The sequence below is a fragment of the Corapipo altera genome, unplaced genomic scaffold (assembly GCF_003945725.1).
Source record: "Corapipo altera isolate COAL_440 unplaced genomic scaffold, ASM394572v1 23, whole genome shotgun sequence".
NCBI lineage: Eukaryota > Metazoa > Chordata > Aves > Passeriformes > Pipridae > Corapipo > Corapipo altera.
The window spans coordinates 5,711,279-5,727,259 of record NW_020884878.1 but is presented as its reverse complement, the minus strand read 5'-3'; the positions used below and the strand labels follow the sequence as shown (position 1 = coordinate 5,727,259).

The 15,981-nt window shown below is 38.5% G+C and overlaps 1 protein-coding gene across 7 annotated transcripts in view; it reads left to right on the top strand.

The window, feature by feature from the left end:
• The window catches only part of TRAF3 (TNF receptor associated factor 3), a 70,132-nt gene extending 54,937 nt beyond the window's left edge, over positions 1-15,195 (top strand). For 6 of the 7 annotated variants that reach the window (XM_027637960.1, XM_027637958.1, XM_027637957.1 and 3 more), the window contains 3 exons: positions 1,011-1,151; positions 5,992-6,166; positions 7,402-15,195. In XM_027637960.1, coding sequence (XP_027493761.1) covers positions 1,011-1,151; positions 5,992-6,166; positions 7,402-7,973 — 888 coding nt within the window. In that variant the 3' untranslated portion in view covers positions 7,974-15,195. The remainder of the gene's footprint in view (positions 1-1,010; positions 1,152-5,991; positions 6,167-7,401) is intronic. The other variant, XM_027637964.1, reaches the window with a different exon arrangement.
• Positions 15,196-15,981: the final 786 nt, after the last annotated feature.

Below are 15,981 nucleotides of genomic sequence, written 5' to 3'. Positions count from 1 at the left end.
TTCCTGGGTCTAAAATGGTGCTGCTTCGTATCCAAATAAAGATCTGTCTGTGGAACTAGTCAGGGCGTGTCTAAAATCACCTTGTGCCAAGTGTTTGTTTTCTACACTTTTGCTGCTGAATAATCTTGCCTGGGGACAAATTAGATTTTTTCAAAAAAGCAACCCAGCACCACAAAGCAGCCCCCTTCTCCAAACCACATTAATGAACAAGCACAGAAAATACGTGTGATGGAAAATATTTACTGTATTACTTTCATCCCCAAGGAGATAAATCATATGATATTCCTTTAACAAGGCTCATGTTTTAAAAGCAGAATGAGTCACTAATGAATAAATTAATAAAATGTCAATACAGAGAGAGAATATAATTTGCAGCCTGTAGTTCTTTGTTCTTTTCTACTAGTAGGCACCTTTTGGATTTTCCTTTGAATGCATGGATACCTTCTGTATTCACTCATTTTGAGAATTTTCATCACCATCACATTCTTTTAAACCAAGCCAATCCCCTGCAGATGAGGTTCTTCCTTAAATTTGCTGTAGATCAGGATAGATGGGAGTAGGTGGGAAGATTAATGTTCCCTCCCCAACTATCTTTTCAAGTGCTCAGCTTCTCTCTGGTGTCCCTTCTGTGCAGGCCTCGAGTTCTTAACACTGATCTAGAGTGAATTAGGTTGTTTCTTCCAAACTCCAAGCAACTCCCAAGTCAGTTGGTGGAAACCAGGAAACCAAGCTATTAAATAACATAAAGAAAATTTTACGTTTAGACACAAGTTCTTTTGCTGTTTTTATGTCCTATCTGCACTTTCATAAGCCAAAGTTATACCAGTACCATACTGTGGAAGTGCAAAAATAGCTATCAGAAAGTTGGGTTTTATTTATTTATTTGCAGGATATGGAGAGAGATTTTATTAGGATCTCATCCCTTTCATGTGTTTAAGATAGTTTTAAACTAATGAAGTTATAGGTATTTTAACAAACTTTGGCAGGAGTAATTCTAGAATTTTTTCCAGGTGGCCTTGCTCCAGAATGAAAGTTTGGAAAAGAACAAGAGTATACAAACTTTACATAATCAGATTTGTAGCTTTGAAATAGAAATTGAAAGACAGAAGGAAATGCTGCGGAATAATGAATCTAAAATACTTCACTTACAGGTAAGAAATTTAGAATCTCCCCATTAAACAGAAATGGTAGTAGCTTCTGTTCTGTGCCTTTACACTTTTGAAGTGAGGTGGTCTAATTAAAAAGGGGGGGAGAGAGTTTACTTCATTACAAAGCCATTCTGATTTTTTTTTCTTCTGGTTTGTTGTGTTTAATAAAGTAAGATACTTCACTAAAACACTGCAATTACCTAACCTATGTTAAAATGAAGAACCTTGTTTAAAAATGGAAAAGACTGAAAACAAAATAGAAATTTTCTCTGAAGAATAACCATAATTATTTTTTTAACTTCTGAAAAAAAGCCTGTTTGAGGAACTACTGTCAAACTGGAGGACAAGATTAGCACCTTAAAACTGTCATGGATAATGTATCTTTCTTTTCTACTTGCTGGTATTTTAAAAAAATATGAATCATGAGTGAGATCAATCTGGTGTGATTTAATTCAAACGTAACATAATGCATTTGAATACACTTTTTTAAAATCTGTGTTTCTGTTGTCCTTCTGAGGAAAATGTATCTAATTATTCCTTTGCCAGTAGGTCTGAGTTTCTTATTCTGTAATCTGAATGACCTGGCCACAAGCCAGCATCAAACTAGAAATCCTCTGGATGCTCTGGCATTGGTGCTTAGCCCAAGCTGAAATTCTTTGCTTTGTATTCAGAGCTGACTTCGAATGTGGGTGCTGGGAATTTGTGTTAGCTTGCATGATACCAACCACAATTAGGGAAACCTCAGGAGATATTTAGCAAGCAACTGTGGAGGTATAATTTACATGTTACTGTAGTATGTCTAATGGTAGAAAATATGCCTAAAATTCAAAGGGCTAGCACATTCAGGAGCTCAGAGCCTGGAGACCCTCAATGATGATTTATAAGGAAACTTTCAGTTTTGGCAACTGCAGCGTTTCTCCTTATAGCATGTACTTCTTTCCATGACCGGCGCATGTAGTAACCAATTTATGCTGCCTTAGTCATTGTTACTTATCCATTGATGGGATATTGCATTCTGACACTGGGAAGCCAATCCTTGTATGTACTGATATTGCTGACTGAATCTACCAGGAGGTAAGTTAATTTGTAAGCCTGGAGTTTTTACACATGCTGTCTCAATGGCCAGTGATGAGAGTAGAAATGGAAAAAACATAGAGCAGAGTTTTTCATTGTCTGAAATAACAGATTGCAATACCTTTTGATTTCCTCGAGCTGTAAGTGTTAGCAAAATCAATTTTCAAATGATTTGTTTACAAAAAAAACCCCACTACAAAGCAGCACATTCCAACAGGTGGCTTTTTGGTGGTAATAAGTACTGGAGAGGATGTGTTTTGCTCTTTTTTTTTTTTCTCTTTTTTCTTTTTTTTTTTCCCATCCTCATCTTTACTTCCTTTTGCCAGGTATTTCAATTCAGTTATTTTAAGCCAAACTGTATTTCAAGGCTGTTTCAACCCGATTCCTTTCACTTAGTGGAATTTCCCAGTTCAGTCAGGATTTTTAAGGGTATCCTGGAAACACACCCCGATTTTGTTTTTCCCTGTACAACACAATTAGCCTCCTTCTGTTGCCTACCAGGAGTGGAGGGAATTAGTTACCTGTTGTGAGCCATTCTTTTCCTGGGTTGCGTTGAGCAACCATGGTTACACAAGAGCCACAGATACTGAACTAACCAGTTCAGGTCTGGGCAAGGCATATTTGCCTAGTCCCCCAAGACCTATGCATGCTAGGAATTTCTAGTACAGTTTCAGTATTAGGTGTCATGTAGCCTTTTTTAGCTGGGGAGCAGCAGTGTCACTGAGCACAGCTGGCACCATCTGCACTGGGAGGCATCTGACAAAACCAGTCTTAATGCATCAAGGGTGTCTGGTCACTGGCAGGAACCTCAGCCTTGATGTTTTGTTTTCAGATTAATTTTCTATATGCTGATCTCTAGGGAAAGTGTTTTTACCAAGGGTATGTGATACTTTTATGACTTCTGTCATGTGAAAGGGAAATTTCAGATGCAATACTGAATCTTTCTTATGAGTGTATGGAAGCATATTAGTAAGCCAAGTCTTAAGCTGAGTGTGGGCATGAGATACTGAAAGACAACAGAAACAGTGACCTTATGAACATGAAATGACTTGATCAGTAATATGTTCCTTCAAAGGAGAAGGACATATGATTTGTTTTCTAAGTCAAGTAGTCTGTTTTTTAGCTTTACAGTTTTGCTCTATCAATTGCAATGGAAAGGTCCATTAGGAGGGAGAGAACTGCAAATATAACTCTTTAGTTCCTCATGACATTTTCTAAATCTTTTTAGTAATAATAGTGCTAAAATTCTGGAAGTTGTTAATCAGAAATACCAAACAAAACCTAGATGAAAATCAACATCAAGAGGAGCCCTTGATGGTTTGCCAGGCACATAACTCGGGATTGATGATCCGGAGAGGTCAGTTGCTAGAATAAAAAGTGCATGCAGAAAATTGATATCTACTTGAAAATTTATGAGTACAGTGTGAGACATCTGTGTGCTTTCTAATGGAATAATTAGAGTGAAAATCTCCACTGCTGCATTAAATTCAGATTTAGTACATCAGTATCTCCCAGTATGAGGGAGATTGACTCCCTGTAGGGTGAAAAGGTAGAGATGCCACTGCTTTTTAAAAATAAAATAGAAGTCTTATATCTGATTATATTGTATTTCTTGAATTCTCATTCAAGGTACAGGAGATAAAATACTACACATCTGCCAGAGTGAAGTAGAAGCAGCTAAACCAGAATTGCTTGTGCATGTACAAAGGTAGAACGTTGCACACAGGTGAATGGAGAGAAGTTGGTCCCTAATAACAACTTCTAGTAAACTTCTCCCAAAAGAAGGATAGCTTACAACTCTTCTGCATGTTTAGCACTTTGCCAGGTCCTGTAAAAGTGTGTCTATTCATTTTGTTTGATGCTGTGGTAGTGCACAGAGGTTCCAGCCAGAAATCAGAACACCTCTGTGTGAGGGACTGTACAAACCCACAGCCCCATGTTATTGTTCTTGCCTTGGGGAGATCATATTTGGTGTGAGTAAAGGGGAAAGATCAGTCTTGGGCATATTTTGAGTTTACTTTTGAATGTTAACTGTGAACTAAGGGCCATATCTTTTGGTTCTGCTCTTACAACATGCATTGAGGTCATTCTTTAGTGTGTTTCCTTTTATATATATAAGCTAACAGCCCTTCCCCGTTTTATTGTCTGATTATCATCAGCCCAAGTGAGAGGGTGTGCTTGTGTTGGTAGGTGGTGATTAGTATGTCCAGGCAAGCTGCTTCATCTATTTATTGGGCCCATACCCCTGCATTTATGGTTCAGTACACAACTTTCCTTCACAAAGTCGTAAATCTGTAAGTGAGATATATAACTTGTTTTAAAACACCTATAATAGAAATAAATAGTTAATGTTGAAATATGCTAGATGACTCAGTAGTTTTGAGACACTACAAAATAAGACTCCTAGAACCTGGTTTTGCTAGCTGCCTCATCAAATTGACAGCCTTCAATTAATCGTTCTGGACTTTCAGTGTAACTGAAACCACATGATTAAAAGCAAATGGCTAAAAGGGGAAATGAAGGTGGCATGAGGCAGAAGGGTTTTCCCCATCAGTGGGGAACATTGAATCCACTTGGCTAACCAGAAGGCAAATGCAAAATAACTTCATTTTCTTGTTTTGTACTCAACAGCCCCTTAAGTTGTTTTAAGAAGTGAAAAATCATTTTAACACATAGTGACACTATATGATGAAAAACTATAAAGTTAGATTTGGAATTTAACTGTAGGTGGTAGTAAAAGTAGTTTCTTGTCTCAAATATTTGTCTTATCATTTGAACTTCACAAGTGATTATGAGGTTCTGGCTAAAATTCCTGCTAGTCCAAATTAGCTGTGATAATGTGAAGTGCTATGTATTTCTTGCATCAGATTTGAGGTAGACTGGGAAATATGTTCTTTATATTTGTAATATACTAAGGTGCTTGCAATAGCCCTCTTTCAGAGAATATCGACCTTTCTGTATATTTTTTTCTTGAGTATTATATTTCATGCCTTTTCAAAACCAACTGTTTTTTTTCCCCTTTGTTTTCTTAAAAATACTCAACCAGCAAGCACCTTCAGGATGCATGGCTTATTCAATTTAGGAAGTAAGGGTGGGAATTTTAAAAGTGCTTTTAGGGGGCAGAAGTGGTATAGTTGTGTTTAAGCTCTCGAGGGCTTCTGCTATTGTTATGGGTGCATAATAACTTAGGGTTTGATGACTGATTTATGTGAGCTTGGAGCTTGCACATGTATGTACTCATGCTCATTGTGTGCAAGAGTAATGATGCTTTCCTGGAGGGGTAAGTTATTTTGCTCACTCATAATGATAAATGTGTGCACATGAGCAGCCATTTGATTCACACCAGGGTATGTTGTGCCCATACTTTGTTGCTTAAATATTCTCACATGAAACCCAGCAAGTATCAGCCCATAATACCAATAGAGACACTCAGAATATTGTTCTTACACTGAAAGGTTTAAAAAAACCAAAAAAACCCCTACCTTAGACAAGAGCACACTAACCTTTCCCTTTTTTAAAATAAGTCTGTTGTTAATTCTAATAGTGCTCTAATATTAATACCTGTGCAGCACTAAGTATTTTTTAAGTGTTTTATAAATACATGGGCTATTCCTTTAAATTTTCAAGGTTTGTGTTATTAAAATATTTCACATAAGCAAAACTTGCTTATATTGGGATTGAATCTTATTATCAACGTATAATCCTTTTTTAATGTGCATAAATTAATGTCTTTGCATTATTTTAACTCATGCACTATTATTTTATAAAGCGAGTGATCGACAGCCAAGCAGAGAAACTCAAAGAACTGGACAAAGAAATCCGTCCCTTCCGACAGAACTGGGAGGAGGCCGACAGCATGAAAAGCAGTGTGGAATCCCTCCAGAACAGAGTGACTGAGCTGGAAAGTGTTGATAAAACTGCAGGGCAAGGAGCTCGGAATACAAGTGAGTGCAAGCACAATGGACTGAAGTACTCAGCAGTGCTGTTGAGAGAAAAATGGTGTCCTTTGAATGGCACTCCCATTGTGGCTTTTATATGGAAACATCAATAATACTGATTCTTCTGATTTTTTGAGTAGGAGACCGTGTATTTCCTTTGTTGATAGTGTGGCATTGCTTCCATGCTGCTTCTTAGGCTTGATTCTTGTCTTTTATTTTGTTTTATTGACCGTTCTGTTGATTACATTGTTAGTTCATTATGAACAGTTTCTCAATCGATCTTTGACAGCTGATAGCTCTCAGCAGCTTCTTTAAATATAGTCCTGGTATATTGACATCTTTTGCTACTCTTCTCCCCTGTGAATGGATCAACAGTATGGTTATCCATCTGAAACCACCCATCCTAATAGCTGCTACAGAGGGGTATTTGGTCCTAAGAAAACAGTGAGATCTGCTTAAGAAGAAGGTTATTGATGTGCTTGCTGAATAAAGTAAAAGCTAGAGTTTGGCAAGATAGTGTAGATCATATGTAAGTGTTTAAAGGATTGTGACAAAGACCTTAAAATTTAAGTTGATCTACATAAAATAAACTTGCCTTATGAATTTATCTGCTTCTCAGTATTGTACCTTGGCCAATTTTGCCAGTGTGCAAAGACAAAGACTAACATTTTCATGTAGGGGAAAGAGGACACAGAAAACAGCCCTCCCTCAAAACTAAATAAATTGCCATATAATACAGAGCTAAGTTTGAATTTTTTGTTCTTTTATGATGAACTTTAGGCATGGTAACAGCACTGCACTTCTGAGACAAGTAGTGCCTGAAAAGCATGTTTTGAGTGATCAGTGGTGCTTCTGAATTTCAGAGGGATTATGTAGGCTGTGTGACTGCTTTCAAGGTCTTCACTGCTAAAAAGCAATATGCAGATAATGCTACCAAGTCTCCTCTCAAAAAATGGAAGCCTCAATAGTTATATTGTTTAGTGACCAGAAAAAATTTGTTAGGTGATTTGAATATTTGACTTCTGCATTATTATTAACACCCACATTTGTAAAAATCCCAGTTAACCTAGATGCCAGCCAGCAAATTATTGCCTGTGGAGATGGCTTCATCAGTGGCCAAGTGCAGTTTGGTTCTTGAGGAGGAAAGTGTTTTCATATACAATAGCAGCACTGGCAATTTGATTTTTACAGTCTTTAGAGAACAGTGCTTTTCTCACCCCATCCCTTCTGCTTTCTAACAGGCCTGCTAGAGACACAGCTGAGCAGACACGATCAGATGCTGAGTGTTCATGATATCCGGCTGGCTGACATGGACCTCCGATTCCAAGTTCTAGAAACTGCGAGTTACAACGGAGTGCTGATTTGGAAAATCCGAGATTATAAACGTCGGAAGCAAGAGGCAGTCATGGGGAAGACTCTGTCCTTGTACAGCCAACCCTTTTATACTGGATACTTTGGCTACAAGATGTGTGCCAGAGTTTACCTTAACGGAGATGGCATGGGAAAGGGGACGCACTTGTCTCTGTTTTTTGTCATAATGCGTGGTGAATACGATGCTTTGCTTCCTTGGCCGTTCAAACAGAAAGTGACTCTCATGCTAATGGATCAGGGACCGTCTCGGCGCCACTTAGGAGATGCTTTCAAGCCAGATCCAAACAGCAGCAGTTTCAAGAAGCCAACTGGAGAAATGAACATTGCATCTGGCTGCCCAGTCTTTGTGGCTCAAACTGTTCTAGAGAATGGAACGTATATTAAAGATGATACTATTTTTATTAAAGTCATAGTGGATACATCGGATCTACCAGACCCCTGACATACAATGGGGGAGGCAGATTAAACAGAAGGCAACTCCGTTTGGGGGTTTTGTATCAGTTTGTCTTCAATCAGAGGTCCTAAAGCTCACAGAACCACCTTGTGGAACAGACGGAAGAGTTTGAAGGCATAACTGCATAGGGTCCAATTGCGAAAGTAGCAACACATTAAGAAATCATACCATGGTATATTTTTTAATAGAACTAGCAACACTTGAGCTCTGAAGAATCACTTATCCCTCATGAGGATAATGATTATGGTCAGAGAGGATTTTTTTTAACTTATTAATGATCTAGTCAATTGGAGGTGAAAAGACATATACAGTATGTGCTGAATCAGTTACTGACTTTTATTTCTTTTAAGCTAGAATACAAAAAAACCTTCACACGTGGGCTAGCTGGAAATTGTCAGCATGTTAAAAGAAGAAATGATGAAGTAATGTTGCAATTATGATATTCTTTGAAAAACTGAGGTGCAATCTTGTCTGAAATATAGTATATTGTCTTTTTAAGGCCTCATCTGGTCTCTGTTTTAATAATTACTTTGTCAGAAGATCTTGGAAAAGTATCCATGTCTTCTCAAAAGTATCTGAATCAAAATCATATTTTTATTTAAAGTTCTATTGTTACAGAAAACATTTTATTTTAAAACTGTTGATAGACTGATATTTCTTGGAAGAAAAATAGAAGATATCAAACACTGGTTATCACTTGTGATAGGAAAAAAAAACTATTCAATTCTGTTATTTCTCTTTAGAAATGTAAACCTACAATATATGTCGTAGTTAATGACACTATTTCAAAATTAAGGAAAAATCACTCATGGATGCTGTGCATCATTATCAGATTTATAATTGTTTTCACCCTAAAATAGGGCATTTGTTGAACTTTGGAGTTCTAAACGGAATCCTGTACATTTTTTAAAGTTCTGCCCCATGCTTTCCAATCAAGCTATATATGTTGCACATTATGCTGTCAGCAGTATATAGTATTTTCAGTATTGGGGAGGAGGATTAGTGCTGAAAAAAGCCTCTATGTTTGTTCTGTACTAGCAGCCATTGCTTCAAGACAAACCAGCAATGTCTTAATACAGTGATGGTGGCTTGCATGCATACATGTGCCTTAGATGTGCTGTGCTGCTTATAAACCATAGCTTTTTATTCAGATTAATTCTGATATCTGAAATGGTAGTTTAATTGGACTTCAGGCATAATGTTTAGCCTTGTCTTCAGAGCCCTTAGGTACCTTGCAATGCACAGAACAGAAGCCAAAGCCCGTTCCTTTGGCTTCTGGAGCTTCTATGACTTGGCCATGGTGGAATCCATCTTATTCAGGTGCCAAAACGTTATGCTCAGTGCTCCTATGGAGCTTGGACTAGACAGTCTCCATGGCCACTGTGAAGGCAGGCGACATTTTTCCTCTAATGCCTGTGGTTGTAAGGTGGCATCACTTGAAATGAACCCATCTGAGAACTCTGGGGCTGTGAATATTGATGCTTGTGACAGCTTCTCATAGCAGACAAGCATCCTAATGGGGAATGCACGGGCTTCTTTCTTGTAACAGCCTGAACTGTAGTGGAAAGCATTTGCTTGCCCTGAAACATGCTGATTGCAACCTGCTGTGTTCATCTGCTTCTGTTTAATAGCCTGTGACAAGCGAGTCTAGAGACATAGCCTGACTGTGGTGCTCTTTAAAACCCACAAACTGCTTAAGCAGAGTGGACTTGCACCACCATGTTTTCAGCCTTCATGGGCTTAGAAGAAAACATTGCATCTCAGCCTCTACTGTCAGGTTATATCAGTTTTCTGCTTTTTTGAGGCATAGTCACAATTTTTGTCCAAGGTGCAGTTGAATTCATGCCTTTGTATTTCAGCTTGTCTTTGCTGTTGTCTTTTTTGGCTGTGCCTTCACACACAGTGCCTGCAAGAAGTATTTATGGATATACAATGCATGCTAAGTGGTCTTCATGGGTTTTCCAGGCACCTGCTAGAATACTGCCTGCTGCTGACCGTCCAGGCTGTCAGCAGCAACTCGTCTTCCTTTTCTTGCCTTCCATTGTCCGGGTACTGTACTCCCTTTATGGTACGTAGCTGTCAACAGGTGCAAGCTCAAATATGGAGGCACGTGCTGGCATTTAATTTCTAGCACGGAAGGAAGGAGGATGTTCTGCACAAGAGATAAATATCTATAGATATACCTACACCTATATCTCTAGATATAATTGTATGGCACTTGCAGTTTTATGCAGGCTGCATAAGCAAACCCATCACTTACGCTTTAGGGCGAAGGTTCGCTCAACTTGTGTCATTTTAATAATTGTGAATGTAGGCAGCTGAGCTTTTGTGTTTGTGCATCACAGAATTTTACTGAAAACAGGATTCCCAAGTGGAAATGTCCAAAGGACTCTCCTCCCATTGCTAATGCATGTCTTGTAAACTTAAATGAAACCGTTTGGCCATCCTAAAACAGTTTATATCCTGTTTCGATCTGGGACTTGGAGGAGATTTCTAGTATAAGCAGGGCCCAGAATATTCTGCAGATTTGTGACTACAGTTTCCAACTCCTGTGACAGAATTGCGCTTCTAAATCCAGGCTCTTTAAAAGAGGAGGAAAAAAGCATTTCCAGCCTTGGTGATTGAAAGAGGACTTTGAAACATGTGAATGTGTAAACCAATAGGGAAGTCTTCCTGAGTCTGCACACAGCCTAAACTAGTAGCTTTAAGAGATCTGAATATCTCGTCTTGGTGGGATATTGACTCAGAAACTTCATAGAGAAGTTTAAATATGAACACTGCTAACTATCTTAATGCCGATCACTGTAGCAGAAACATCAGTCACTGTTGTATTTCACAGATCTCTATGCTGCTTTCCACATCTCCCAAGTGCCAAAAGCACCAGCTGCCAGAATCTTCAGCTTCACTTGGGCAGCTTTTATAATGCAGTAATGTGCTATCAATATAAAAATATTTTTGCATATATGCTTTTTATCACAGTTAATAAAATGGAGGCCTACTGCACTTATTTTTTAAAACTACATGAAGCTGCCAGAGAATTTCCAGTTTGCCAACCCTGCGTACTGTGAAATCCGGGATCTTGCTACACAAATGTAGACACCGCCTGCTGTGGAATACCTGAAGCCTTGACTGTAACACCCCTTTCTCCGCAGAACTCGTGGGCCATCTCTGTAGAGTTCTTACTGTGTACATAGAAATCGGTTTCCTCTGCTTTCCAGCAAGGAGTATGTAGCATTTTGTGAAAACAAGGCCACTGTATATTCTCTAAGTTGAAAGGAAAAGATACCTGGTGCTTTAGTCAACACTTTAAATTATTTAACTGTTTCTCTCATTGCTGAAATGCCCTTTTATCCTTTTTCTCTTTGTTCTTGACTAAGATATCCAAAGTTTTCTAGGGACTGTCTGTTTAAAGTGATTCATGGGGCAACCACCTGCCCTCATGTATGCTCTTGAATCCTGGCTAACTCCTGGAGTGTGCCATTATTGCAAGGGGGTCCCAGAATATTTGCATTACTTTGAACAGTTTCTTCTTTTGTCCTCTGCTTAGTAATTCTTAGCAGCACACAACTGAAGTCTCTTGCTGGTATTCTTTCTCCACCATGATGCTCGAAGTTACGTTCTCTAGGGAGATTCCAGTGTGTGACAATCTGTTTGTTGCCCTTTTTGTACACTCTCAGCACAGGGTGAGTGCATCTGTTACCTAGAAAGTCTTGAATTCTAAACAGGATGAAACTATTTGGGTGTTTAAAGACCAACCTGTGATTATGATGCAGCACCACGTCTGCATTATTTCTCTGAACTAATTAATTGGGGTCTTGTTTCAGTTACTGTCTACATGGTACACCTTCAACTGCTGACTTACAATATGCAATGTTGATTTCAGCCATGTACTGTAAATGTTGTTCTTCACAAAGAGAATGTGCAATAGGAAAAGGGAATGGTGGGTAGTATAATTTTGATGGAAAAAACATGCTAGCTTTCTTAAAAATACAAAAAAAAATATGAAATGCAGCTTATTTCCTTTTCCTGTGGTGTTTTCTACTTGGAAAAGGAAAGATGAAGATATGTGCCTGCTTCTGTGCCTGGTGAATTTCTCAAATGCAAAGGTAAAAGAGGTTTTTGTTAGCTGGAATTTAAATGCTGAACCCATCTTAGGTTGCGATTGTATTGCTCCTGTTTCCTCAGCTGGCCACAATTATGGCTTGTTGAGATGGAGTTTAAAAACTACCACCTATTTGTATCTATGTTCCATCACCTGGGATAGGTATTTCACCAATAGTGCAGGGTTTCTGTTGATATTTTGTTTAGTTTTTAAAACACTGGTGCTGTTTGGTCCGAGACAGAGAAACGTGTAGGGAGTGACAGAAATGTTGCCTGCACTGTAGAAGAGTGAAAAACGTGACTGCAGTATTGATGCCTTGATATGATTTAACTATGCAAATATACAAATAGGTGAAGGGGGGGAAATTCTTGGGTTGCATACGTAATCTTAGTTTTTGCTCTGTAAATTACTTGTATGTGTGTAGGTACATACATATACACACAGACATGCATGCACATGTATATGCAAAGTCTTTTCTTTATGTAGAAGTGATGAAACAAAACCCTTTCCTCCAAGTTTTACTTGATCAATTGGTGCAAATATAACTTGCTGCTGCTAAGGGAAGATCTTGCTAAGGGCAAACTTTGGTTTCTTATCTTTCAGGTTTGAAGACCTGTATGTAGCAAAAACTGTTTAGCCTTTCTGAAGACCTTGAAATGTAATTAAGGACGTGTGTTCTTCCTTATGATCTGATAATTTGGAGATTCCTGTGTTTTAAACAACCATAGTAATGGGCAACTGTTTAATTGCAAATTTTTTCCTCTAATTTAGAAACAAAAGATGATAAAAAGCAGCTGGACCTCTTCCTGGAATTCCTATTCTGTTCAGTCAATACCTTTATATTCTGGTTGACCTAGAAGTCATAGCTGCTGCAATAAAAATGATTAGTTTGGCAATTTAATCTGTCTGAGAATAGTTTTTAATACTGTATACAGTGTATAGCAAGTGCTATTTGTCTTTTCTGGAAAAAAGGAAATCAAGGATGAGATGTGAAGTGACTTGTCCGGAGTCACAAAAGGAATCTCCTGGAGCCGGGACTGAATGAGAGGTTTTCCAGGTCCCTAGTGTTATCTCCAAATCACTAGGGTTTACTTTTTTAATACATTTCTCCCTTAAAGGAACAAGTTGACATACACTGAAGACCCACATCAGGACAGTAAGGGCTAGAATAAACATACAAGCTGTCATGATTTGGGGTTGTGCATGTGTGGTGACCCAGACATGGGTTGCTCCTTGGCAGTGCTTTGACAGCCTGCAGAGTGGAAGGCCAGCACAGCAAGTCAGTGTGAATAATAGCAGCAAATGTGTGTCCTGCTCTGTTTGTTCAGAATCACCTAACAAAAGAAGTCTCGTTTGATGCTCCTCTTAACTGAGGGGGGAGAATACCATTTTACAGTGAAGTGGTTTCATCTTTGTTCTACCAGTTAGTGTGACTGATCATTTCTTTCTTGTGGGGCTTTCTCCCTTTTTCTGTAAACCAAAATATAGAGGGCTCAATTGTTCTTTCCTGCCTCTTAATCCAGGCCTTTGCTGAGAAGCACCAGATAGGAAGGTGGTGGAAAACTTGGGACTGTTGATTCAGGGACATCCTCTTAAGATTTAGAAGAGTAGAGATATACAACACATAAGGGATCTGACTATTCCTGTTTCTCTTCTAATTTATGGTCAAGACTGCAGCTTCTGTCTTCCATTTCGTGATGTTAGTGTAGATGATGTAGGCTGTGTTTTTTCATTTTTTTCCCCTCCAAGTTAGGATTAGTTCCTTAGGGTTCAAATAAGTTCTAAATTTCACAGAGAAGCACCTGAACCAAAACCTTGGATCCAAACATCCCAGACTTTATGTGGAATTCAAATCTGGATCCCAACTCTGTGGCTTACTAACCTACCCATTTGGGGAAGGGTTTGTTGTCTCTATGTGGTGTTTGTGTTCTTGGTCCTTTGGAACTAAGCTTTTAATTTGGTTGCCAGTTCTGCAAGGACTTTTTAACTTCTTAGGAATGCCGGTGTTCACACGCTCCATTGCTGGCAGTGTGATGCGTAGTGATAAAATTTGACTCTGTCTAAGGGTTACTGAGATAAACCAGCATTATCATTCGTAAAGGTCATTTTCTTGCGTAGTGTTCCGAGCTTTGTATTTGAATATAGCTCGCACCTGAAAGGACACATATTCCAACTATGACCTGCATCACTGGCAGAGAGTTGTATAATCTGTACTTGTGGAATGGGAAGGTACAAGCTTCCATCGTTGCTGATGCATCGTGTAATCCACCTGTTTTGTTTTTCTTATAGCTGTTGTCTGGTTTATACTTTTTTTTTTTCAGTTTTATAGAAACAAATATGGGGACGTTCAGGATTTTTTCTACAAGGTATAAAACTCCAATGAATTAGTGGTGACTAGAGAGCTGTGAAAAATACCCCATTAGGAGATGATGGGCTAAATGTAGGTCCGTTTCTCTTAGACAAGTAGGATAACCTTTAAGATGCATGGAACAACATAATAATCAGGAAAACTAAAGCTGAAATTTGTTTCCAAGAAATTCTGTAAGAACTATCTATGGAAAAGACATCAATGATTGAGAATAATGTACAAATTAATGTGTTTGAAACTTGTGTATCCATTTCTTTAATCTCATACTCTTCAGTGAACGGTACACTTGTGTTCAGTTTTATGATCAAAAACAAAGACCAAAGAAGGCCAGCCTCATTTGATTGTGTATATTCTGCCTGTCTTAATTATCAATAGCTGTAAGGATACAGTGCAAGTGATCTGGTAACCAGTGGTTCTCGTCCTTTTCTTTTAGGGGGAAAAACAACCTTAAAATGTATAATTTATTGCTCAGCAATAACCATGTTGTTAAAATAATAATAAAAAAAGGAATTAGCAACATGTCTTAATTTCCCAATAGCATTATTATATGTTGTATTTCAGTTTACTGTATATTGTGTTTTTGTATTTATTTGTGTTTGGAGGTCTTGCTATGTCTTTTTGTGTTTAAATGCTAATAAACAAGGACAGTGTGTAAGAGTGTAGAATGCTGAACTCTGAAATGCTAAACTGTGTTATTAAAGGAAAAATAAATAAGTAGGAAATCATATTTTTTAAAAAAACCTGGTGTGTTGAATTTGAATGACTGCTGTTGACTTGCAGATGGCCCAGGCACATCCTTTCTCCTCTGTGAACCCACTGTGCATTGGCTGTTCAGTGCTTTGTGCTTACACACCCAGTAGACATCTTCTGTGGCATTTCCTGTCCTCTGCACAGGTAACTTGCCATACCTTCTATCAGAGTCCTATTTTCCAGGCACTAACTCTGCCTGAATAAACTAGGGGATGGTCTTCATCCTAACATCAGTGTCGAGTGCAAATAGAGTAGAAATAATTGAAATGGCTTTTCATGCATTTGTGGTACACTGGTTTCCCAAAGAGGTGTGGGAGAGTCAAAGCGTGGCTTGAATGTCTGAAGATACAGATTTATTATTTTTTCTTCTCCAGTGTCATTAGTGACTCTTCTCAACTCAGAAACGCATTTCAGGTGTGTGTTTGAAATCACAGAACATGATGCAGTCTGTAAAAACAACACACTGTTCTGAAATGAGTGGAGCAACAATATTTCCATCATGTTTCAGATTCAACCTAGTGATGAAAAAACTCTGATCCCCATGGGTGGTGTATGAAGCACGTCTCTTCTACTAAGCACCACACACTGTCCTGTTTCTTCTTCCCTATGGTCCCTCCTACCCCTTTCTTACTGAAATTTCAATTTCCCTTCTTTTATGTCACTGCAGGGGTAATACTGGGTTTAGCAATGCCGGAATGTCCTGTCTGTGCTCAGAGACAAGACTGCACTGTCTTGGCAAAAGCTGCTGCTGTGCTGCAGGCACCTGAATGCGAGTA